The sequence below is a fragment of the Dysidea avara genome, chromosome 10, assembly GCF_963678975.1.
Source record: "Dysidea avara chromosome 10, odDysAvar1.4, whole genome shotgun sequence".
NCBI lineage: Eukaryota > Metazoa > Porifera > Demospongiae > Dictyoceratida > Dysideidae > Dysidea > Dysidea avara.
The window spans coordinates 24,975,786-25,000,446 of NC_089281.1; the positions used below are offsets into that span (position 1 = coordinate 24,975,786).

The following is a 24,661-nucleotide window of genomic DNA, read 5'->3' on the forward strand; positions in this document are numbered from 1 at the left end:
TTCTATTCCAGTTACTGTCAATGTTGGACGAGCTGGAGCAGCCAGTATGGATGTCATACAGGTATACTAACTTCTACACATTCTAGTAAACCATTTTAGTAAACCATTCTACTGTGTGTAGGAGGTGGAATATGTAAAACAAGAAGCCAAAGTAGTTTACCTACTGGAGTGCCTACAAAAGACTCATCCACCTGTGAGTATTTGAGTATTTGAATTACTGTGGTGTTTTGTAGAAATAAATTTAGTACATTTAATAACTGTTCAACTATATATCCATGATAGGTGCTGATATTCTCAGAGAAGAAGGCTGAGGTTGATGATATACATGAGTACTTGTTATTGAAAGGAGTTGAGGCAGTCAGTATTCACGGTGGCAAAGACCAGGAGGAGAGACAGTGGGCTGTAAGAGAGTTTAAGGATGGCCGTAAAGATGTGCTTGTTGCTACGGACATAGCATCAAAGGGTTTGGACTTTGAGAACATTCAGCATGTGATAAACTACGATATGCCTGGAGACATAGAAAATTATGGTAATTTTGTGTGTGTGTGTGTGTGGTGTATATGTAGTGTGTGTTTGTGCATTGTGTGTGTGTGTGTATGAATTGTGTATTAATAGTCATGTAATCTTGTCCATACATATATAGTAAAGATTCCAGATGAGCACAAACAGCTCAGTACACTGTAGTAGACTATGCTTAGAAACTGTTTACCGTATAGCGGGAAATTTTCGAAAGGTTAAATATTCGAAATATTCGAAAATAACAATGTGTTTTCGAAAATATTTTTTCGAAAATAGTACATCCCGGCTTTGAAATGACAATCAAAGAAAGTATGGTTAGGTATATATATGAATGATTTTTGCGAGTGCACGCATGCATAGTTTCTACTAATATCAGTTAGCTATAGGCCTAATGTATTAGTCTATAGCTAGGCACTGGGGCACACACAAGTAGCTAGCCATATAGCTATAGCTAGATACCATGCGCGCGCATATGAGTGAGCACGAATGACACCATGAGTCTTGAAGCCTATAAGAGCTCGAGAGACCAGAAATTACTAGGAAAGACTATAATTATCAGCAAACATCTATATGGGCTGAAAAACGCCATGTACTTAGTTAGCTATGGCTCGATCCGCAGGCCTCTGAGGCGAAGTCTGCCAAGCAACATGGTTCAACCTACGAATTAAGGAAGACTCTAGGGTAGCTAAACGAGATTCTATCAAAGCTAGATTGGGCGTTTATCTAGCTATACTGAACAATCAAAGCAGCTATGTATGTGATGAACGCAACCATGCACTGTTAGTTTCCTCTGTGAATTAATTATCTACTGTGTGGTGCGGTAAAGAGGCATTGTTTCGAAAATATTTTTTCGGATTTCCAATCAAGCACTCTTTTTCGAAAATTTAACTTTTCGAAAATTTCCTGCTATATGGTAGTACTGTAAATTTTAGTGAGTGGTACAAAAAAGTCAATAATTGAAATCACCAAAATTGTGCACCTGGATCTACAGCAAGCCTCTAACTTTGTGTGTGTTAGAAATGTGGGTATCATACCTATTCTGACAGTACTAAAAAAAAATTATTTTTAAAAAATTGAAATTAAGTAAAAATAAACTAATAAATTTAATGACAATATAGGTGGATAATGTGTATTTGTTTCTGCTAAACCGAAGCATGCAATGTATTTCATGGACTGAACTTGTCACAGACTGAGCTGGAAACAGTCTTTTAACAATAATTCAGGCATTATCTAGCTCTTGTAATGCTGGAGACACCATTACCTGGTGATACTGCTTTTCCTTACAAGTCATGAAGGTAGTACACGCACTAATTTATTAGAATATTTATACCATTGTTGTAGAGGGGTATCGATAATCGGATCAGCTATATTGGTCTTATTTTTGTATATTGGTGTAACATGTGTAAACAAACTGCAGACAGACATACATACACATATAAAGCCCCACACTAGCGAGAATCTTTAAAATACTCCTTATTTGGCCATATGTATGTTCAACAGTGTCGCACTAGCCAGAGTCTCGTAAATCATTCCATATTTTCATGCATTGTCCAAATGGACGATACAGATGATAGAGCTGAATCACTCTGTAGGCATCAGAGAGAACTTTGGGAATGGAAAGAGAAACAAAATTGAGTAGAGCAAGAAGAAGGGAATGTGACAGACAAACAGAAATGCCAGAATAAGCGGAATTATTAAGAGCAACAGTACGACAGGCACAGGAGAGATCACTTATCTACAGAACAACATCAATTCATCTTACAAAAGCGAAGAACAGTTTACAGTGCTAATCCCCATATACACTCACCTGATGCTCAAAGTAGCAGTGGTACTCAAATAGATCATGACACCAGTGCCACCAACACTGCACAGTTTCTATGCTTTAATCAACCAAGTGTCATTGCTAAAGTGACAGAATTTCATGCAAATATGGATTCATTTCAATTAAAGTGTGTCAGAAATAGCTAGCTACATATTTTGCCCTTCACTAGCAAATTATTTTGCACCATCTTGTACCTACAAAATACCAACACACAACATAGCATACCTATTATAGCTAATCTTCAACCATGCTCTTTGCAGCTCAACTTGCTCAGACTTGCCGTTATTAACATCTGTCTAGTATCAGCTGTTTATGTAATGTCAACTGTTAATTAAAGTATCACACTGTCACTTTGTAACTAAATTTAGAGTGAGAGTTGTTAGGAGAAAAAGTCTATGTTACCATATCAGATCGTCTTGGTTAATTGGCTTGACAATATTATTGTAGCTTTATAGGTTCCTAATGCTAAACTGTGAGGCCAAAACTTGCTTTGTAAGCAACCTTTTACACACACACACGTACACAAACCTTTATAAAATGATCCATAACTCAATGGTGGTTGCTCCTATCAACTTGTAACAAGTACTGTTCACTTTGCCATAAAATTTTTCTTCAGGCTATATATTAGTCACGTGATTGTGTACACCCACAATCAAAATTAAACATATGGCAAGAAAATTCAATCACAGAACACACAAGTCACTGTCATCATAACAGGTAATCCTTTGTAGTTACAGTGCTCATTTAAACTTCTCCAAGTAGCCCAGTGAAGAGACTTTCAATCAATGTGTAGTTTTAGGCTAAAGAACTAAGTTACCCCATTTAATGTTGTCGTGTATTTTACTGTTACACCTTTAGTATGTATGTATGACCTTCATGACATATAAGGAAGAACGGTACCACCAGTTGTAACTCAATATTGGCATTTCCAGTGAAATACATTGCACCTATTTTATGAGCTACATACATAACCACAGATTGGGTGTAACTTGTATTTGGTGTACAAGCATTTTCTTGTTCTGTAGTCCACAGAATAGGACGTACTGGTCGGTGTGGCAAGACTGGAATTGCTACCACGTTTATTAACAAGACTTGTGGTAGGTGTTCATAAAGGGGTGTAGCTAGTGTGTATTCCATTAATTTTGCAGATGAATCTGTTCTGCTAGATTTGAAACACCTATTGATGGAAGCAAAACAGAAAATTCCCCCAGTGTTAGGTAACCTAGAATCACAAAATGAAGATTATTTGGAATTGGGAGGTACACAAGACATACCGCACCTCTAATCATAATTTAAGTGTTGTTTTTTTTGGTGTTTAGATGAAAGAGGATGTTCTTATTGTGGAGGTCTTGGGCACAGGATCACAGACTGTCCAAAATTAGAAGCCATCCAGAACAAACAAACTAACACAATTGGCAGAAAGGACTATTTAGCATCTTCTGCCCCAGATTGGTAAATAGTCTCAAAATACCTCAAATGTACATGTTGTATATACAAAATCTGAATTTTTTATTGTTAAAAAAAAACAAATATTATTACAATATAAATATTTTCCCAGCTACGCTGCAGTAATGAAAGATATGAAATTAGGTGAACACCTTGATTGAAGTCAGATCGTTACTGGTGGCACATCGGCTCATAGTATTGTACGACACATTCCTGGACAGACTCCTGATGTGATGGCGTGGTCGTCCTGTCCTGTACAAGACCAGTAGACACGCAGTGACCAGGACAAAGCCAAAGGGAAGGAGTAGTTGATGAATTATGGTCTGCGACCATGAAACTTGTAATGATTGCTGGTGTTCCTGAGGTATCTCCCTGGAGTGAAAACAAGACGTGGCACGGTAATATCAAGTTTAACACTGCAAAAAATTAACCTTGTGGTACATATGTGCCCGTTACAATTAAACTCCTAATAGAACAGTCAACTAAACAGGAGGCTGTTAGAACACTGAAAGCAACAGGACAGCTTCTGCTACATACACACACACCACTTGCACGATCCAGTATACTATTACAAAATTCCTACCTAATGGCAGCCACCTGCTTAATAAGGCCAGGAATTTGACTCACAGGTGGACTGTATTTGAGCAGGCTTCACTGTAGAAATTTAGCACAGAAACCACATCATGTACAATGTGTGTGTCAGTGACAAATTTCAAACAGTAAAGCTATAATATGCCATATGGCTGTAATAACAAGCGAGCCGATTTTCTGTGCAAACAATACCACACGTAACCCACCTCAATGGCATGAACCTTGTACGATAGAGGAGTGCCCCCAATGTCCACTGGACATTTCTGCCATGCACCTGATTGGCTGATTGTAGATGTGAGTAGTCCTGGGGAAACCCCAGTGCATTGTGCAAGATTAGAGACATCCATGATGACTTGAAACACTGGTACCTTATAACGTAATGACAAAATACATGACACAGGTATATACACAACACCAGACACACACCACAGACTATATAAATACACTACACACACACAGAGGACCATCCTCCTTACTTTAATCGATGCATGCCAGCCTTAGGATACAGGTGTTCCATGTAACGTTTCCTGCTAAGATCCCAACTTGTATGGCAAAACTCCTACAATGAGAGAACACCTGATCACTGAAACTCAAGAGCTACATATCAATTTACTGCATATGTACAGTAGTTGGAGCAGGAATTTACTGCTAATGTAACAAACTTTTTCATAAATCATATATATATATATATATATATATATATATATTGTACTTTGCGTGGGAGGATCAAAGCGATGCTGGGAATCGTATTTTCCATACAGCTGCATAACTACTGTATGAGTCATACAGTACAGTTATGCAGCTAATTGGGCAAATACAGTACAGTCATGCGCTTAATTGGGCAAATACAGCACACTTGAGCAAATACAGTACAGTTATGTGGAGAATTTATTTGTGGAATGTTACGTAAACAACACACTGTAAATCGCTAAAACCAGCCAAACTAATCCTACCAATTTGTTCTACAGCTAGGAATAGACTGTATAAACACTTACTGATTGTCTGATCACGAAGCTGTTAAACACGACTCCACTAAGACTGCACAATTGATCACGTGTGTGACATTGTAAATCGCTAAAACAGCCAAACTAATCCTATTAGTTTATTCTACGACTAGAAATAGATTATATGAACACTTACTGATATCCTTATCACTGAAAATCGCAGTGGTTTGAGTACTAGAGAAAATCGCTCTGAGCCAGACACGACCAGGAAGTACAATATAACACTTAAAGCACCGCCTTGCTTGTGTGTACGAAAAATACAGTATTTTCCATACACGCGCGGCAGTGCTTTAACTCCAACATATAGAACTAAAAGTAAGAGTTAACAATATGGAAGTAACTCTTGATATTACTCTGGTACCAGAGAAGTAGCAATTTTCTTGTAGACACTCACAGAAGCAGTTAGACACGTATACCATTTGTGTGTAAAACTTTTTTTTGAAGTTACCAATCTGAAAGTGAAGTATTTAATTTGCTTCAATGGGTTTCCTCTAGCAATGCACTGATCGATTTCAGCACACACCAACAAGCACAAGTATGCCATACTTCAGCAACAACCACCGGCTGTATGGTATGTAGGAAAAAGGAAACAAGAACACTTACTGCAGCGTGGCTATCAAATGAAGACCTCTCATAAGCTCCTCCAAGCCCTAGTATGTCATTCATAGTATACCAGAACTCTGAGAATCCATAGAACGGCATGGTGGTAAAATTAATCGGTAACTCATAAAGAGTATCTTCAGAGCACTCGGCAGCAGTAATAAAATCTTTGTCATCTTTGTGTGTATCTTTGGGAGATGATAATAGAGGGATGAGGGACTCCCTACAGGCTGTGTAGTTGCCTGTACCAATAAGAGTCATAGGAATATCACTAACTGATAAATGATACGTCATGTGCAATGGAAGACAAGGATCAAAAACTGAAAACCTACATGCAAAAAATATACATTTTAAAACCAATAGAGCTTTTAATCTATCTACCTTACCTGTTGGTACTGTTTTTGTGGTGTCTCAGTTTATGACGTTGCATGTATAAGCGGAGGGCTTCGTTAGCTCCATACCCAAGAAAAGTGGTAACGTACACACGGTGTTTGTGTAGATGATTTTTTATGCCACAGCCAAGATTAATGTCCACAACGCGGCAAGGAAGAATGTCTTCGTCCATCTAAGTAACAAATGTAAGAAGTAGTTATGTGCATAGTTTTTTTTCACATCCTTACAATAACAAAGTGGGAATAAAGCTCCTCTACTCAAATAACATTTACATAACTACAACATCTGTGAATATAACATTTACAAAAGCACACCTCTTCAGGGATTTCAAAAGCAACTTGTATCGAGCCTCCTCCCATGTCCACAGACCCAACAGTGTTGATAACTGGGCTACCATCTGAAAGGGAAACAAGTAATGAGACCCCTAATATACTGTCAGTTACCTTCTGATGAACTATGGTGACTAACATCAAACTTGCCAAGCAGGTAGTTGATAGCAATCCAACTGTAGACTCCTGGACAGACACACACACAGAAAAAATAACCAAACTTCCTGGGAAGTACAGGATTGAAGACAGTGAAAAACAGACACTTTCCCAATGAATTTATTTAATTGACTAATAAATCTCCTTTGTTCTATTGTGTTGTAACAGCTGGGACTGAAACCATTTTTATGCTTCATTAATTTTTAAACCTGTACATAGCCAATACATATGATCCCTGCATGTGTAGTACATGCATCTCACATGTATGCACTGTAAGTGTACAGTGGAGGGTGTAATACATCAGGTGTTCATAAACGTATGTACAATGGTACACACACTAAAGCAGTTGAAATGCAGACATACCTTCTAACTTTCCAGAAATCACTTCTACACTTGATTCAGGTAGATAAAAGTTGTATTCTGACTTGATCATTAACTGAAGGTGTTCCATAATGTTGTATTGTGTGTCCGTAGGTAACAGCCTCATTCCGGCAGTTGCCAACACATACAATAAAGTATCCTCTTGCTTCGACAATGGGATGTGACTTACTGCAAAGTCTAATAGCGGCTTCATGTATGCATAAGCATCTTGGGGGTGATCAGCAAATGCTGAAAGACCTGGTTCAACCTTCTTAACTACCGGTACACCATTGACATCAAATAGCTGGTCAATTTTCAGTAAATGTGAAGGATCTCCATCGTGTTTTGGCCAGTGGTAAATAAATACTCGCGAGCCAGAGCTGCCAGCGTCAATCACTACAGCAAAATTATGTTCTATCAAGTTTTCTGGTATGATATTCGCCTTTCCATCTCCCCATGAGCAACACTCGCCGAAATATTTCCCTGACGCTGAGCCAGACACAAATAGAACAGTCAAAGACGTCAGGGACGTGACAGCCACGATGCATAGTAAAATTAGTAACAGGGTCCTGGCCAGACTTCTCCGTCCGTTACCACTCCGTCGTTGTCCTTCTAACAAAGACGACGGCAACTGGATGCTTAGCCTGAAAGTTACAACACACATATCCGCCCATAAAGACATTGGGTGGGCACAGACCAAGCAATTACACTCTAATCGACACGTAGACACGCCGAATATAATACATCAACTTCTTACCTGGCCATATATAAACATGACAGATTTATTTACAAACAAATCCACAGGTCCGGGTACGCTTCATTGTTCCAGCTTCACAAAAGTTTTCAAAAGTTTACGTCACCTGGTCATGACGTATCGATTGTGGGTATTGTGAGTAATTTGTCGTGATTTGTGTGGCTGACGCGATAATGGCTCGAAGACAGAGTCGGAATTTCTCCTTCGGGGACGAAGATTTACAAACGTTTGTAAAACAGTACAAGATCAGTACAGCCAGAGACACTAGTAACGCAATGAACTCTGCGGACGAAAGGTAACTTTTTAAAATTTAAAATGTATTGCCGGCATAAGGGTAAAACGTTCTGTTGTAGAGTTTACGTTAACCGTACTGTTAACATGGACAAGATTAAGTTTATTGGCTTTGACATGGATTACACGTTAGTTGGTATGCTTTATAAGTCTTGCTAGATACTTTGTAATTATAATTGCGTGCTTGTAGATTACAAGTCACCCGAGTATGAAATTCTCGCATTTGATATGCTCATAAAGCGACTCATTGACATTGGCTATCCAGAGGTGAGCTATACTCTTGCTAAGGTTACCTGGAAATTCCGATTTGGGCGTTTACTGTTTCTTGTTTTGCAGGAGTTGTCGCAGCTGCAATATGACGCGAACTTCCCTTTAAGGTAAAAGGTCCATTAGCTACATAAACGCTACTTTGCCCTTGTTTAACAGAGGATTGTACTTTGACCGTACTTATGGAAATTTGTTAAAGGTAGGCCACTACTTTGCACCACTTAAAACTGTAATTGATTGTATTTTCAATAGGTCGATGGATTTGGAAATATTCTTCGATGCATTCATGGCTTCGACCACGTTCATGGGTAATTTATACGTATTTTGACTAGTGTATATCACCATATTTCTGTACAGATCAGAAATAGAGAGACTCTACCCCAACAAATATGTACAGGTGAAATGTGTTGACTAGCTATGTAGTAATTCTAATGGCATGTTAAGTAATAATGACATCACTAGCTGGTAACTTGTTTATATTTCATGCATGTAAGAACAAGTGTAGATTTGCTTGTTGTGGTGAGGTTAATTAATGTTCACACATTATAGAGAATTTTTTCCATGGGGTTCTGTCCTATGTGAAAAGTTTTGATAACATTCAGGAATTTTGTTTTCTACTTTTCATGTCTGAATTGGCCTCATAAACCAAGGGTAGAAGAACTGTTGGCACATGTGATCAATAATGGCACCAGGACTAGCACTGTATTTGTTGATAGTTGTTTTCATGGTTGGTTTTTAGTCATCAAGATTTTGAGGTACTGGTACACATAATTTGGCTCTATCAGTTTACAGAACACTCAGTATCAATAACGATTGACTAGGTTGAACCTTTCTTTGAAATCACGATGTGTTTGATGAACCAACCTACAAACTAGTCAATGAAAAACAGTGAGAGTAGGCTGGTGATTTGTAAAGTTGTTGCTAGTATTCTTGCAGTGCGTAAGTTTTAGATAGTTGGATGTACACCTGTATGGACAACGTACACTTATGGGTTACAATTGCTGTACATTTTGTGTGCATCTTTTTGCCTTAAAACTGGCAGATGGGAAGCAACACACTTCCTCGCCACTTTGTTTTATCATACAATAATTATTATGAAGCACTACATGATTGATCTAAGGTTGTGGTCCCTTTCATGTACTCATTTTCACATTTCTTGGAACACTTACATGTACATTAAGAATCCTACAAATTGCAGGTGAAGTGATGTGAAATGATCTATGAAGAAATTAGCTAGTAAATGAGTGACCAGTTATTAGTTTGTCTACCACATAATCTGATGATTTAGTACATGAGCACTAAAGGGATTAAGAGAAGAATATGTGACTGGATCTGCGAAAATAGGACATAATCGCATATTTATCAAATTCCTGTTTATTAAATGTTTATAATCTACTTAGCCAAGTGTAACCACTGGCAAAATTTCAGCTTCATATGCCAATAACTTTGGGAGTTACAGCCCTACAAAGTAGCAACAACAGAAAAATCTATTTGTACAGCAAGTGTAGAGAAAATAGATTACAGGTGCTGAACTTTTCACCATCGTGTTCGCCATGAACAAGGGGATCAATTACTGAGTAAGTTTTTCCTTTACTAATCCTTCCTCACTGCATACAATGGTGAAGTTTGTGATGAAAAATCGATCGCATATGATCGCTTCGACGTGACATTGAACAAACGCTCATAACTTACGTATCCTTGGGTCTACTGCAATGAAACAAAGATTTTCCAACTCCTTTTGAGCAGATGAATAAGATAATATCCAGGTTTTTATTGTTAGACCCTTCCTTCACTAAGAAAGAGGCGTTCAAAAAATTTACAGAATTTTTTATCACTAATACGAAAGTATTTCACCCAATGTATTCAATGCTTTATACTGTAAATTTAGGCTCGTGCGATTATGTCCTGTTTTCGTAGATCCAGTCACATATTATACTAAACAGCCGGTTTTTGTTTTTTAAAGACGCGAGGTCCCAGACCAAATACTGAATTGCAGGTCACACTGTTGCAGTATTTCTCATAGCTTAGTTTTATGCTTTAGATTCTCAATGTGAGAAGCAGAAGTGCTGGTGTCAAGTTTGCACATTGATGGGTGCTTAACCTTTTAGGCAGGCCTAAAGCAGGAGAGGATCAAAGCCAAAAACTGTGCCTATGGGCATATATTCTGTAGCTGTATTCCCCTTGTGGGTGACCTGCTTGAAATCTATTGATATGATGCCTGTAACCTGACCTCCTTTGCATGCACTTTAGTGTATAAGCATGTGTTTATAAAACTTTCTGCATTTTATATGCACTGTGGCTCAGGCATATGAATACTCCCTGTCTTTTGAAGCAGACATGCTAAAGGTGTAATCACTGCGTGCATGCTACATGGTCTCACTACAACAAGTATGCTGGTCTTGGGATGAATTATAATGCCCTGCTTTTTGCTCATGCCATCATGTTATCTCTAGCCCACTCTTTTCCATGTCATATTCTTGGCAAGCAATACTTCAAACAGTGAAGTTTTTTAACAAACCTTCTAATCTTTTGAAGTCTGTTATTGCTATATTCCACAAAGAAAATGCATCATAACAAACCATGATGATTTTTAATTTCTGTTTTAAAATCCTTTGATATGTTCATACAGATGTACGTTCCTGTACATGTAAGCTGAATGATCACAATGTACCAATTTGTGAAATTCAGAAACCTCTTGTAAGCACATATTATGCCAATTATTGAACACATTTCACTTATTCCTCACCAGGGTTTTTGATAAGTATTTTGACTCTGAACCAAACTGGCCCAATCCAGACACTTACTGCTCAGTGGTGGACCCAGAGAGGGGGCACAGCACGTTCCCTCCTTTCCTTCATCCCTTTCAAAAAAAATACAAGATTGAGTAGAGCAGTTATTCACTCTAATACAGCAGTCACAGTGTTCATGAGGCAGTGTAGCTTAACTATGAAGCTATAAATAAGGATCTTTATATATCTATATTATAAGAGTGAAAAGCCGTCTGTCTGTCTGTCTGTCTGCATTCCATTTGATGTCACGCATTGTACTCTCGAACCACTGCGCGTTTGGAAGCATCTTTGGCGTCACGGAAGCGCTGATTATTGAGCTCAACAATGACGCTTTCGAAAAGTTCGTGCGAGCTATCGTTAGTCGTCTAGGGGCCGTTGAAGGCAGGTGTGTAGACTAAAATTCGCTTGAATTCTTTCTATAAACCGCATGCAAACCGCAAGTAAACACCTATCTCAGTCCATTTGTACAAGTCTTTATAAGACAAAAATATTGCTGTAACAATGTGGTGAAGTAGATAGGTTAATGGTTTAGGTACCTGTTTTACATGCGCGAGGTTGTGGGTTCGAGTCCAGCTGGTGTTAATTTTTTTTTTCGTTTTGGGCACCTTTTCAGTACACCTTTTTTCGCACTGTACTGCATGTGTTTTTGCCAACTGTACACACGTGATATTTCTAATTCAAATTCATTTGATGTGCTGTGTAAACATGCCCGAGCATGCCACCTAAGCGAAAACGATCGTCTACTTTTTGTGCGTTTCAAGCAAAGAGACGCAAGCAGAACCAAAGATTGGATCCAGAGAAGAGACGGGAAGAAGCAGAACGACAAATACTGTGCCGCCAGGAGGCTTCAACTGGAGCTACCACCTCATCCAGTGCTAGGTGTGAACTGGACTCACAACAGAGACGACGACAACGTGACGCAGAAGCCCATCGTGTGGCCCGCCAGGACGAAGAAAGAAGATCACAGGAACGGATCCACGATGCAGCTGCCCGTCGACTTGCGCGTGCGGACCCGGCCAGAGAAGAACAGCAGCGTGATACAGCTGCCCGTCGACTTGCGCATGCGGACCAGGCCACCAGAGAAGAAGAACAGCAGCGTGAAACAGCTGCCCGTCGACTTGCGCGTGCGGACCAGGCCACCAGAGAAGAAGAACAGCAGCGTGAAACAGCTGCCCATCGACTTGCGCATGAAGACCCAGTAACAAGGAGGGAGGAGCAACAACAAGATACAGCTTCCCATCAACAAGCTCGAGCTGATCCACTCTACAGAGCTCTGGAGCAGCAGGCTAACACAGCACGCAGACAACAGGTACGTGCAAGCACACACCCAAGCCTTAGGGGGCTTAACTATCAGCCACACAACTTCTTCAACACTACAGATGTAGGCACACTTAGTGTAGAATGCACACACTGCGACGCATTAAAATTTCCCCAGGAGACCGAATCCCTTTGTTGCTTGAAGGGTAATGTCCAGTTAGAGGCATTTCCACAGCCCCAGTCATTCTTGAGACACCTGTATGAAGGTACAAACACAGCAGGTAAACATTTTCTAGCTAGCATACGTAAGTATAATAGTGCATTTCAAATGACAAGCTTTGGCTGTAACGAGATAACTATGGCTGGCTTCAATCCTTCTTTTAGAGTACAGGGTCAAGTCTATCATCGTATAGGTAGTTTAGTTCCATCAACAGGTGAGTCTCCTAAATTTTCCCAAATTTATTTTATCGACAACCAGCAAACTGAAGTAGTTACAAGATGTGGGATAGTTGATGGGTTAAGGCTTGACATAGTTAGGGGTATTACTGAGCTTTTGCATGACGATAATCACTTGTTCAACTTATTAAGGTAGCTAAAGAAATATTTGAGCAGCATGATGAGCCAGCAAATATTAGGGTAGTGATTAATGAGAACAAACGGCCTGTAGGAGAGCATGCTAGGAGGTACAATAGCCCGATGTGTGACGAGGTAGGAGTGCTAATGCCTAATGATAATGTTAATAATAGGGACATAGTTTTGCACTATAGGGATGGGTCTTTGCAGCGCATTTCTGAACTTCATAGGGGGTATGATCCTTTACAGTATCCTTTACTCTTTTCTTATGGCACCGATGGATGGCACATCAACCTGAAATTGGCTGATGGTAGGAAATTGACAGCCATGGTGTATTACCGCTACCACATCATGGTCAGGCAGCAAGTGCCTGTATTGCTTAAGGCTAAAAGGCTTTTCCAGCAATTCCTGGTTGACGCCTACTGTAAGATTGAAACTGAGCGCTTACAGTTTCTCAGGCGTGAGCAAAAGGCACTACGTGCTGATTGCTACCAGGATTTATGGGATGCAATGGTAGATGGGGATGGTGACCCCAGGAATGTTGGTCGTAGGGTGATCCTACCGTCGTCATTTACTGGTGGACCACGCTACATGCATGAGCGTCAGCAGGATGCAATGACCTACGTTAGGAAGTATGGCCACCCCGGCCTCTTTATCACCATGACCACCAATCCTAATTGGCCAGAGATTAGGAACAATCTACTACCAGGTCAAGAACCTCTGGACCGTCCAGACTTAGTGGCCTGTGTGTTTAGGCTTAAGGTGAAGAAATTGTTAGAGATGCTCACAAAGGAGATGATTTTTGGGAAACCACGGGCTTGGCTCTACTCAACAGAATGGCAAAAGCGCGGTTTGCCACATTGCCATTTGCTGCAATGGCTTATTCCAGAGCACAAGATCACTCCAGATAAGATTGATGACGTCATCTGTGCTGAGATCCCTGATCCAATGGTTGATCCTGAGCTGCATCAGATCGTGATTTCCAACATGGTACATGGGCCCTGTGGGAGCATCAACCCTGACTCACCCTGCATGCGAGTAACTCGGTTTTGCCTTTTGAATTTAGACGGCTTCAATTTCCAATTGCACTTTGCTTTGCCATGACCATTAACAAAAGCCAGGGCCAAACTTTTAAGGCTGTAGGATTAGATTTGACGGACGAAAGCTTCACACACGGCATGCTTTATGTGGCACTATCTAGGGTAGGTTCAGCAGATAGATTGACACTTTTAGTTAGAGGGGATTGCAAAACACGTAATGTAGTCTATAGTGAGGTTTTTAGATAGGCAAACACATGCACTTTAGTTAGGTTTGTCTGCTGCTACTGCTGCTTTGTGATATTGTGGATCAGCACCTGTGGATGGTGGTAAGGAAGGTATTATGGTAAAAAAATGTATCAGATGGTTGCTTTGTATATTTATGTATGTGTGAAACTATTTATCTTTTCTATTCTTTTGTCTTTATGCATATCCTGGATGGTTTGCTCGGAGGAGGGATGACTGCAGCTACACAGTGAAATGACACAGTCCCGTGGCAGACTGTTCTTCACAACGTGGGGCACGTTGTGAAAATGGGAGCTATTTATAGACTTTGCAGCAATGATTTGAACTCTTTCTACACATGCATACAAAGCAGAGTGGAGCATTTTTCGGTTTTTCCTGTGCAGCAAAACAAAAGAAAAGGCTGGATGACTCAAAATTTTTTGTTTTCATTTATTATTATTTCTTGCTAGCCCCCACTCTGTGCCCATGCTGTTATATTTTATAAAGCCGTTATATTTTGTCATAACAGAATCGTTGTAGTGCAGATTACAGTAATTCATGGTATGTTTGGTTGATGGTAGAATTTGAGCAACTTAAGTCACAAAATATTCCAATAAGAGTGCACTTCTCCACAATTATTGCATTCATGCAATCCTTACACCACATTGTTTCCTTAGTCTTTTATAAAGTATCTATAATAGTATATTACCAACTGTAATTTCATTTAATTTCCATGTCATTGTACATACTGCCCTGCACGATAGGGCAGGTACTACAGCTAGTATATATATAATTGCTGAGTTTTTTGTTTTTTTTGCTTGCTCTTCAACTTTCCAAACTCTGGATCCGCCCCTGTTGCTCCACCAGTAGTATACCTCTGCTTATGTTTGACATTATTAGTCACAAAGCTGAACTAGTGCTGAGAAAATTGGAGCAGAAGCCATGAGCGTTTTGTGTTCACACTGGGCCAATTGAGTGCCATATTGTCTTATCAAATACCCTGTTCCTCACCACAACACTGCACAGACTTTCAGCTTAAATCATTCAATAGAGCAGCCTTCAGTCTCCCCAGCTACTGTACATACCAACTTGTAAGGTAATCACATCAGCTAAACCATAGAGCCTGTGGTTTGTCATTTGTCAAACACTAGTATGTATTGTGAAACAGCAGTACTTTACTCAGTGACCAATTATCAAATAGTTCACCGATTTTCAAACAGCTTGCTCGTTCTAATGAACTTTTCACTAGGGAATTACCCTATCACTTTGAGGTTTCTGTAGGATGTTCAACTACCAATAACAAACTGTTAGCAAAAAAAAAAAAATTACGGAGACTGATTATGCTAAAAGTGTATATCATGAACTCTTGATTTTGTCGTTCACCAGTTGTTTGGGTTAGACTGAAACCATCATCATTGTATGGTACTGCTCAAACACAATGTCATCTCATGAGAGTGTGAAAGATTTAAAAACTTACTAATTAAAGGTCATGGCACCCATTTCACTCACAAGTGTTCATCCCATCTCGTTTGGGATGAATTCTCACAAGTGAAATGGGTTCCATGCCAAATAATTAGCAAACTTTTTAATCACTCACACTCATAGACGGCATTGCATTTGAGCGGTGCTGTAGGTACCATGGTTTTGCTTGTATCTCAAAGCCTTACTGGTACCCAGGAAGAATAAAGGTTACGCTACTGAATGGTGCAAACTGCAAGTACATGTATTGTCATGGTGAGGAGTTATAAGTATTTGTTGAAATAATATTTATGTGGTCTAGTTTTGATTCATATACCATTGGGTTAGGAAGACCCATCTACCCAGGGTACTTAGTACAATGCATCCCGCAGTAGCATGTGAGCTTTCAATATGTTACATCATTATTATTTTTTGTCACAGCACTATATACTGTATTCTTTTTAGCAAAATGAAGTTATAAAATCCTACAATACAGCACTGTTTGGGTTTCCAAGTCTGTCTGTCAATATTGATGTGTAACATGGCAAAACCGCTATATATCTTGCCTCTTCTTTTTTTTTTGTAATGTCATTGATCAGTGATTTCATTGGTTAGCTGTGAGTTTTGTTATGGCACTGATGGAAGAGCATAAACTTCACTGCACAAAAAAGGGCTTATACTGTTGATGTGTAACCAGTAACTATTCAACTTGTCACTGTGAAACACGACCTTGTATATGCAACTTTGCCATACCCCATCTCACCAACCAATGACATCACCAATGAAAAGAAGAGGTGAGAGCACTCAGGCTACATGTAATAGTTGTAACATGGGCATGAGGGCTTTTGCCTGATATGTATGCCCGAGGGCAGAGGGAATACATATCAGGTAAAGCCCGAATGCCCGTGTTACAGCTAATATGTAACACTTTAGGTTGATAACCTGTACAGGGCGATCAATCATCCAAGCCAATACAAGTGCAGCCACTGGATGTATTATATATGCATACCTAAAATTTTCGATTATGGGTCAGCAGCTAATACGTTCTGGTTACGTTCGGTTATGATAAATGGACATATCCTAGAAAAATCACGGAGAATTTCTGTTATGCTAGTTTAATGTTTTAATCAGTGCTATTGAATTGTTTATGGGAATAGTACGCAGTTCACTAAAGGCCTAGACAGGTAAACTTGAAAACTTGCTTTTAGAGTGGTTACTCTGTGCAGAGTGGTAGCTTTGTGATGGGGGTGTGTCCGTATTCGAAAACGTGTGGAAGCGATCAAATGAATAAGCTATAGCGCTAGTTTTCACCTTAGCCCAACATTTTTCAACTCATAAGGATGGCGAGGATAACAAAATGCTCTTTGTCTGTGTGGTTTTCATGGTGAAATCCAAGTTGTGCATCCTAATCACGTGAGCATTATTCGATCCCCACAATCGATTTCGGCATCTACGTCTATATAATCAGTGCCCAGCTGTAGCCTGGCTAGCTGGGCTACATACGAAATGTAGCCCGGGTGGTTCCTTTGATCTGAGGTGTGAAAGTGTTACATAAGACTAATGTGTCATATATATATACCACATTAAGTGTGTTTGCTTGAATTGTAATGCACCAACAATAGGGTAAAGTTTTGACCTCAATACTAGCACACCCTCGAACTCCTTGTGCAAGTAAATGCGGTATGTCCTTGATGTTATACCAATGCACAAGTTGTTCTAATGTGTGTACATTTTGGTATTGGCGGAAACTTCAGAAATTCAACTGTACTATGAAGAAGTATGTGACATTAGATACTTGCTAGTCAACCACTTTCTGAAAATATAGAACAGCAAAATGAGTACAAGTGCAGGACAACACTACAAAAATTTGGTAGTGAATGTTCTATTAGAATAGTTTGTTTGCTGATAATGTATCAGGATATGCAATAGTGTGTTGTATGGCCAAGGAAAGCCAATGTGCATCCAGGTGCACGACAGGCAAGTGTGGGAACAAAGGAATTTTCACACATTTGTACCTTGGTAATAGCTGAACAGAAATAGCCCAATTTCAGGATGGGACATCTTCAATACCAAATTTGAGCTAAATCTTCAAAGTTTGTCTTATGATTATTTTGCTGATTTTTCTTTTCGCAAAACTTACAAAAATTGTCATAACTTGCGCATGCTTCAAATTCGGAGGATATGAGAGCATATTGCAGCACATTTTTCTTCCAATTTGTGTACAGAAGTAGTGCCACGATTTTTGTGTACAGAAGTAGCCGCCCTGCAAGCCAGTTTTGGCCAACTTTGGTGCTTGCATATACAATATCTAATCCAAGGTGTGGCCTTCCAGAAATAGGCTAGTATGATATCAAACGTGGCAGCCACTGCAATGATATTATAATGTCACTGTGACATTATTATATCATTGCAGCCATTTCTTGGCTGCAGCCTTAGATATCACATCATTTACCTACTAGTAAGGCCACATCCTTTTTCATAGCTTGGCTGTTTTGAATTAGATTTAGATGACCTATGTATGTTCTTGCTGAGATCACAAAGGTTCCTTACATCCCATTCAAACCATCTCAGATAACTTTCAACCTGAATTCAAGTAAGCCCTTGTTGATTGCATCACAAGTTTAGCTTAACACTCTGTACACTGACAAAATTTAAAGGGATTTGTGATTTCTTTGCCAAACACTTAAAACTCCCCTGGAATTATAAAGATTATGTGTATTGTACAACAGATCATAACTGCCCTCACAGGTCACTCTCTCCAACTATCAAACATTCCATTATGACTCCCTCCCACCCACCAATGTAGGGAGGGTTAATACACAGTACATGGTGGAGCTTCATGTACAATAGACCTGTCAGTGTAGGAGTATTGGTTACTCTACACTTCTACTATACCACATGTTAACCACCTTGTTAGTTCAGTGTATTGTAGGAGGATTGTGACTGACCATATGAACAGTAAAAATTGACCTTCACATGTACTATTTTATGGAGGTGATGGTTAGAGGAGTAGTGGAGGGTCATCCATAGTGTTATGATATAACCTTATAAGAGAGACAAAGGACAAGCTGTATGAAATTACGTGACGCTTAAGTATACTCACACGGGAAGATTTAACAACCAAAGTGGTGCTTTGCATATTAAGTTTTGTGTGACATTTTGAAATTACAAAACTATACCTGCAATGATCTTAACCATTTTCCAAGTAACACATGAGATTGTGTGGACACTTTCTATTGACCTGATGACCAGTAGGATAACCACATCATCACTAGGGCTAACTGTACTTTGGGATTGACAGATTGAGCTCAGGACTTATACTGTAGGCTGTGATCACCAGACTGGGCTCTAGGCCTGGTTTAGCAGCTATGCCACTGTTGTCGACAAAGTGGTTTGAGTTCATGAGATGGACACTCCAAACACTAACCAAAGTGCCTTACAGCACTTGAAATGATGTTTACTCAGTTGTGGACAAAATGAATCACTCATGCCTGAGATCTTGCAGACCCATTCGTGTTTATTTTCCATAAATCTTGTGGCTTCTTTATGTGCTCTTATACAGCTGCAAGTTTGTTTGTGCACAATAAAAACATTGTGTCACTTTACACATGTTAATAGACAGGATGTTTGACTTTATGGCTAAATCATTTATGCTACAAGACAAATTATAATGGTGAATATTTGTACATGGGCTATTTGGAAGCCAAGAACATGGCCCCGTTTATAATCTTCCTTCCTGGTAAGGTGGGCTATTCAATTTCAATAATCATTACAAATAATTTGTGCCTTGCCAATCCAGATTGGTCATTTTGCAACCAATTTGCTACACTAACCAATATCCATCCATATTGGTTGGAATTGCTGTACTTTTCATTAACTAAAAATGTTGCAACTTTTATGAACGGGTAAAGCAAATATTTTGATAATTCCCTCTAGCACTTATGGATGGTGATGGCAAAGGTTGCTAGTAAATGTGCCTTTTACCTGATCTGTGGAATAAGAATCCTGCTGCTAATTCGCTAATTTTTTAGTTGTATTTGCCAAATTTCATCCAGTGGTTTACTGCTGTATGTGTTACATAGGCAGACTGCATTGTTGATGTACTATGTATTTAAGTGGTTATCTTTAACTTGTGTTGACCCTTGTATACTAACCATGGTCAGTCTCATTGAGTGTAACGTTACAGTAAATATTAAAGTAATTTTATAGTGATACTAATAAACCGATAAATCAGCTGCAAAAGTTTTAATACATTACAACATGTTTTGTTTGCTGCGTGGATTTAAACATTATGACTGACAATCTGTTGTACTGACCTATACAACAATCATTCTACACACTTTGAAAAATTACGTGTGGTGTACTGTATCCAAAGCCAACATCATAACTGGGACGTTTTATCCCCCGGCATGTTATGTGTTGTATTCCTAGCTGCCAACATTTAGATCGGTTTTTCATACTTGCATCTGCATGCACTCTAAAATTTTGGAATTTGTATAGAGTTCATCTGTATAACTGTGTAGGTACTATTCACATTAACCAAACCACATAAATTGTACATTTCAGCATACAAAATTGGATTGGAGTGAGCAATGCACACAAAGCAGCAACAGGATGACTGCTCAATTAGAGTATATTTATGATTACTTGAAGTGACTTTCCTTCAGTGTAACAGTGCGGCTGTCCATTAGACACTAATCAACTTTATCTAATGTAACCTCATGTGTGCTACAGTATATAGTAGTAAGGTCTAGTGGTAGCTGAACTGTTAAACTGTTACTTCCTTCATAGGCTTCAGAAGATCGCTTCTTCATCCTCAATACATTGTTTCATCTTCCCGAAACCTTCATCATCGCAGCCCTCATCAATTACTTTGACCATCACCCAGATTATGAAAAGTAATAAGTAATGTCTTGTACATCAAGTTTGTGTGTGTGTGTGCATGCGTGCGTGCGTGCGTGCTCACGCTATTGCATTGTTTGTATCAGGACTCCCAATGGAGTACAATGTGGCTCGTTGTTATTGTCTTACAAAAGTATCCATCAAGACTTGAGGAATGCTGTAGACTGGGCACATATGGAAGTGAGTGGTAATGATAGTATTAGAAATGTGAGACTGTTTATGTTTTTAGGGTGAACTCAAACGGCAGACCTTGAAAAACTTAGATAAATATGTTATCAAAGAGGTAAACAATTTTGTTATGTCCATGCAACTAATTTTAAATTACTTACTTCATCATGTAGCCTAGACTACCTTCTTATTTAGACCAGTAAGCATATTTCTGGTATTTTAAAATATCAAAATGACATATTGGTATTGCAGTTTGCACAAATCCGGATCAAAAGTATTTCTAGTAACAAACAGTGACTTCACTTATACAGAGGTGAGGAAATTTGGAAAGAAAACAAATTCACTTCATTTCTTTAGCGCCTACTGACATACATGTTCGATCAGCCTGGACAAGTAAGAAATAAAAACTTGATTGACCTGTTTTATAACTGTTTTTACAATAGTCTAAGCCATGGAAGAGTTACTTTGATTATATCATTGTGGATGCAAGGAAACCATTGTTTTTTCAAGAAGGTACAAAGTTGCATATTATTGTTTTCTCACCTTAGAAGTGTGTCTAACTTAGGAACAATGTTGAAGGAAATCAACGAGGTAAGGATAAGTCTTCTAATGATTCTGTTGTACTAAGATATACAAGGGATTCTTTCAGTAACAAATATTACAGTGTATTCAGAATATAGTTAGGTGAAGTATTTTTAAAATTTGACAATGATAATGTAGGAATATTTGTGTCACAGTATACAAAATCTTATTTATTTAAAGTGCAAATATTACTTTCACAAAGTTCTTATTATTTTCAAGCATGTTAGAGATGCACATTTTAAACTGCACAGCAAGAGAGGTTTTAACACTTTAATTGTGTGTAGGAGACAGGGTCACTGAAGATCGGCACATTTACTGGAAATTTACAGAAAGGAAAAGTTTACTCAGGAGGTAAAAAGATTACTATGTAACAAAGCTTATTTTCAGAAAATAATTTTAAAATAGGTTCGTCCGCTCTGTTTTGTAAACTTACTGGTGCACATGGAAAGGTAGATGAGCTTTTGTTGTCGATGTTTTATCCACTTTTTTGGCTTTGTGTTCAGGAGATCTTGTATGTTGGAGACCACATCTTTGGGGACATCATTAAGTCTAAGAAAGAGCAGGCATGGAGGTATGTATTATGTGGCAAGTTATACACTTGTCAGATTTGTTGTGTGTAAAGGACCTTCCTGGTGATACCTGAGCTTACTAAGGAAGTTGCTGTCTGGGAGAGCACTTCACAGCTTTACACAAAACTACTCAACCTGGAATTTATTCTAGCTGAAATGTTCCGAACCACGTGAGATTTCTATTGTTGTGTGTGTATAACATACAATGGGGGTTAAAATTTCCTGTCTAGTGTGAGAGGTTTGTATAAGACACTTAGTAAACCTACCCACTATCCAGTCACAAAATTTTAAGGTAATCAACATTTTATTATCGCATGCAGTGAAAAGATTCATATGATGACAAAACTTCCAGAAATATCAGCTCTGAGGAAGGAAATCAAGGTACTCATGGGTTGTTGTACGGACATCAAAATCTATCCCTATTCATCATAGGAAACCGCAAGGGCCATGGAGCAGAATTATCCCAGCAAATTGGGTAGCTTACTGAGAAGTGGTAGGTGGTATGTGTTATATGTGACCAGCTGAGCTAAAACCAGTAGTTTTTGCAAATTCCTTGAATTCTATTTTATTGTTATCCTGTCATCTAAAAGAGTGGACAACAGCCTTTTGTGGTAAATAGCCTTGGAGTTATAGTGTTAGGCAGCAATCAATTCAAATGTGCACAGCAACAAACGGCAAATAAATTACAGGTGCTTATGTAGTAGATCATAATTCACAACTGAAACAAGGTATGAAGATGGGACTGGCTCGAACTGTTCACCATGAACTGGCTAATCCTGTAATTCTCTTTATGGACAAAGAAGACCATTCCAACTAAGAAACAACGATAGTAAACTGTATTTCTACCGCATTATAAATAAGCACCACAAGCCTTTTGCTGCATAAACACGAAGCAAAGATATTCTTACTCTTCATGAACACATGAATCCGATGGTGTATAGGTTTTGTTGGTTAGAGCTTTGTTTCATATTGCATGTGTAAATTTTTTACATAACATATGTATTTTACCCAGTTTAATTATTTTAATAGCAAAATAGAATTTTGTGAAAACAGCCGGTTTTTCTCAGTGGGTCACATAGTTATATTAGTAACGTGTTGAGCTGGTTAAATTACAGGATCACGACAAACGTTCTTTGCATTTCAAGCAACTCGTTTTGCAGACATCTACAGTTCTTCATTCTTAAACCTGGGCAATTACCCAATCCATTTTCTGTTCAGAGCACCACATCAACTGGTAATTTAGTTTATTCACTAATTCTTTATCAATGATTTCAATTACAGATGCCTCATGAGCAACCTACCAGTGAAGGATTAAATTCACCTGGACCCATGCCTTCTTCAATTAACATGAAACTTGTTGGTCAAAATCTAATTTGTATCGATCACGATTTGGACGAGGAAGTAGACAAGCAAGATTGTTTTGAAATTGAGAGTATCCCATAATTCAAAATTATTTTACGTGTGAAAATTCAAATGCATCAGAATGGACAGATTCCAGATAATTAATATATGATTTATCATAATTTGATATGTATTTTTTATTCAATGATATAATGACAGCATTATTATCAGACAGATTCTGTACAAGCAAAAAAATGTTACTTATTAATAATTTCAGCTTGCAGTTGAATACAAACAATTGAGAATATAGAAGTATTGACACTACTATATATTAAATCAGGAAGGAAAAGATAATTGCATTATAAGCAAGTAATAGTTATAAACACAATATAGCTGGCTTGGACGTAGATCATGATGATAATAGTATTAAAATGAGGTTGGATTACAAACAAAAAAAAGTCTATTACAAATGTAAGATTGAATATATATAATTATACCTGTTAAAAGTCATCTAGTCCAGCAAATGCTTTAAGTGAGTGACAAGCAAACTGAGATCAACAGTGAAGGAATCAAATTGATGACCACTGAGCTTTTCAAGCAGTATGACAAGGACCAGCTGAATTGTGGTGTTACCAAGGTCACTATAGTACGTACTTCAACAGAAGGTTTTATCAAGCACTATAGTGATTACCCCATCATGAGCACCGTGAAGGTAAGAATATACGGTGCATAATGCTTCTGCAAAAATAAAAAAATAAAACAGCAGAGGCCCTGCAGCTAATCTTGCCTATAGCTTGTATGAGATCAAAGGCCTTTCTCAGTGTGGAGCCTATAGGTGCAGGACAGAGATGCCACAAAATTTCTTTGGCTACAAGATTCTGCAAAGACAGATGTGGAAATAATTTACAGATTTATCACTGCTATTTAGTGTAATCTCCACCTCATTACTTTTGGCAGAACAAACTCATTTACCTGTTGCAAAGAAACTTCTGAAAGACATTCATGCTGACAATATCATAGGATAAATTCCACAATTGTAAGATTCAAACTGTTGTACCAGATATACTTTTGATGTAAAAGTACTTTAAGAAACCAGTTGAACCCTCAACAAGATGATGCTGGTCTTTTATGATGCCATGTAAGGTATGGAAATACCACCAGAGTTTGAACATCAGTGTCATTAGTTACTTCATTAGGACATTTGATTGGGAGCAGCATACTTGTTTAG

General features: G+C 38.5%; 3 protein-coding genes across 5 annotated transcripts in view; 2 read left to right on the plus strand and 1 right to left on the minus strand.

The window, feature by feature from the left end:
* The window catches only part of LOC136236613 (probable ATP-dependent RNA helicase DDX41), a 7,593-nt gene extending 3,705 nt beyond the window's left edge, over nt 1-3,888 (plus strand). The window contains exons 13-18 of the mRNA XM_066026836.1: nt 12-61; nt 122-193; nt 283-529; nt 3,367-3,438; nt 3,490-3,600; nt 3,661-3,888. Coding sequence (XP_065882908.1) covers nt 12-61; nt 122-193; nt 283-529; nt 3,367-3,438; nt 3,490-3,600; nt 3,661-3,797 — 689 coding nt within the window. The 3' untranslated portion in view covers nt 3,798-3,888. The remainder of the gene's footprint in view (nt 1-11; nt 62-121; nt 194-282; nt 530-3,366; nt 3,439-3,489; nt 3,601-3,660) is intronic.
* LOC136236614 (ectonucleoside triphosphate diphosphohydrolase 7-like) lies at nt 3,825-8,087 on the minus strand. Of its 2 annotated transcripts, XM_066026838.1 has the most exons (9): nt 7,978-8,087; nt 7,224-7,864; nt 6,819-6,890; nt 6,690-6,772; nt 6,369-6,547; nt 5,986-6,310; nt 4,855-4,937; nt 4,585-4,746; nt 3,825-4,159 (listed from the first exon to the last, which is right to left on the minus strand). In XM_066026838.1, exons 1-9 carry the CDS (start codon nt 7,983-7,985, stop codon nt 3,928-3,930), a joined length of 1,785 nt encoding a protein of 594 aa, XP_065882910.1. In that variant the 5' UTR covers nt 7,986-8,087; the 3' UTR covers nt 3,825-3,927. The 2 variants fall into 2 exon arrangements, with proteins under 2 accessions (XP_065882910.1, XP_065882909.1); XM_066026837.1 differs by lacking the exon at nt 7,978-8,087 and having other exon boundaries at nt 7,224-7,966.
* On the plus strand, nt 8,083-23,704 carry LOC136236617 (cytosolic purine 5'-nucleotidase-like). 2 transcript variants are annotated; one of them, XM_066026842.1, is made up of 23 exons: nt 8,088-8,269; nt 8,328-8,401; nt 8,456-8,532; nt 8,602-8,642; nt 8,692-8,731; nt 8,785-8,840; nt 8,890-8,929; nt 20,663-20,769; nt 20,860-20,953; nt 21,003-21,056; nt 21,115-21,140; nt 21,194-21,254; nt 21,299-21,334; nt 21,385-21,454; nt 21,507-21,532; nt 21,808-21,874; nt 21,929-21,972; nt 22,027-22,094; nt 22,146-22,262; nt 22,413-22,473; nt 22,525-22,585; nt 23,208-23,326; nt 23,374-23,704. In XM_066026842.1, exons 1-23 carry the CDS (start codon nt 8,148-8,150, stop codon nt 23,533-23,535), a joined length of 1,623 nt encoding a protein of 540 aa, XP_065882914.1. In that variant the 5' UTR covers nt 8,088-8,147; the 3' UTR covers nt 23,536-23,704. The 2 variants fall into 2 exon arrangements, with proteins under 2 accessions (XP_065882915.1, XP_065882914.1); XM_066026843.1 differs by lacking the exon at nt 23,208-23,326 and having other exon boundaries at nt 8,083-8,269; nt 23,374-23,517.
* The last annotated feature ends 957 nt before the right edge of the window (nt 23,705-24,661 follow it).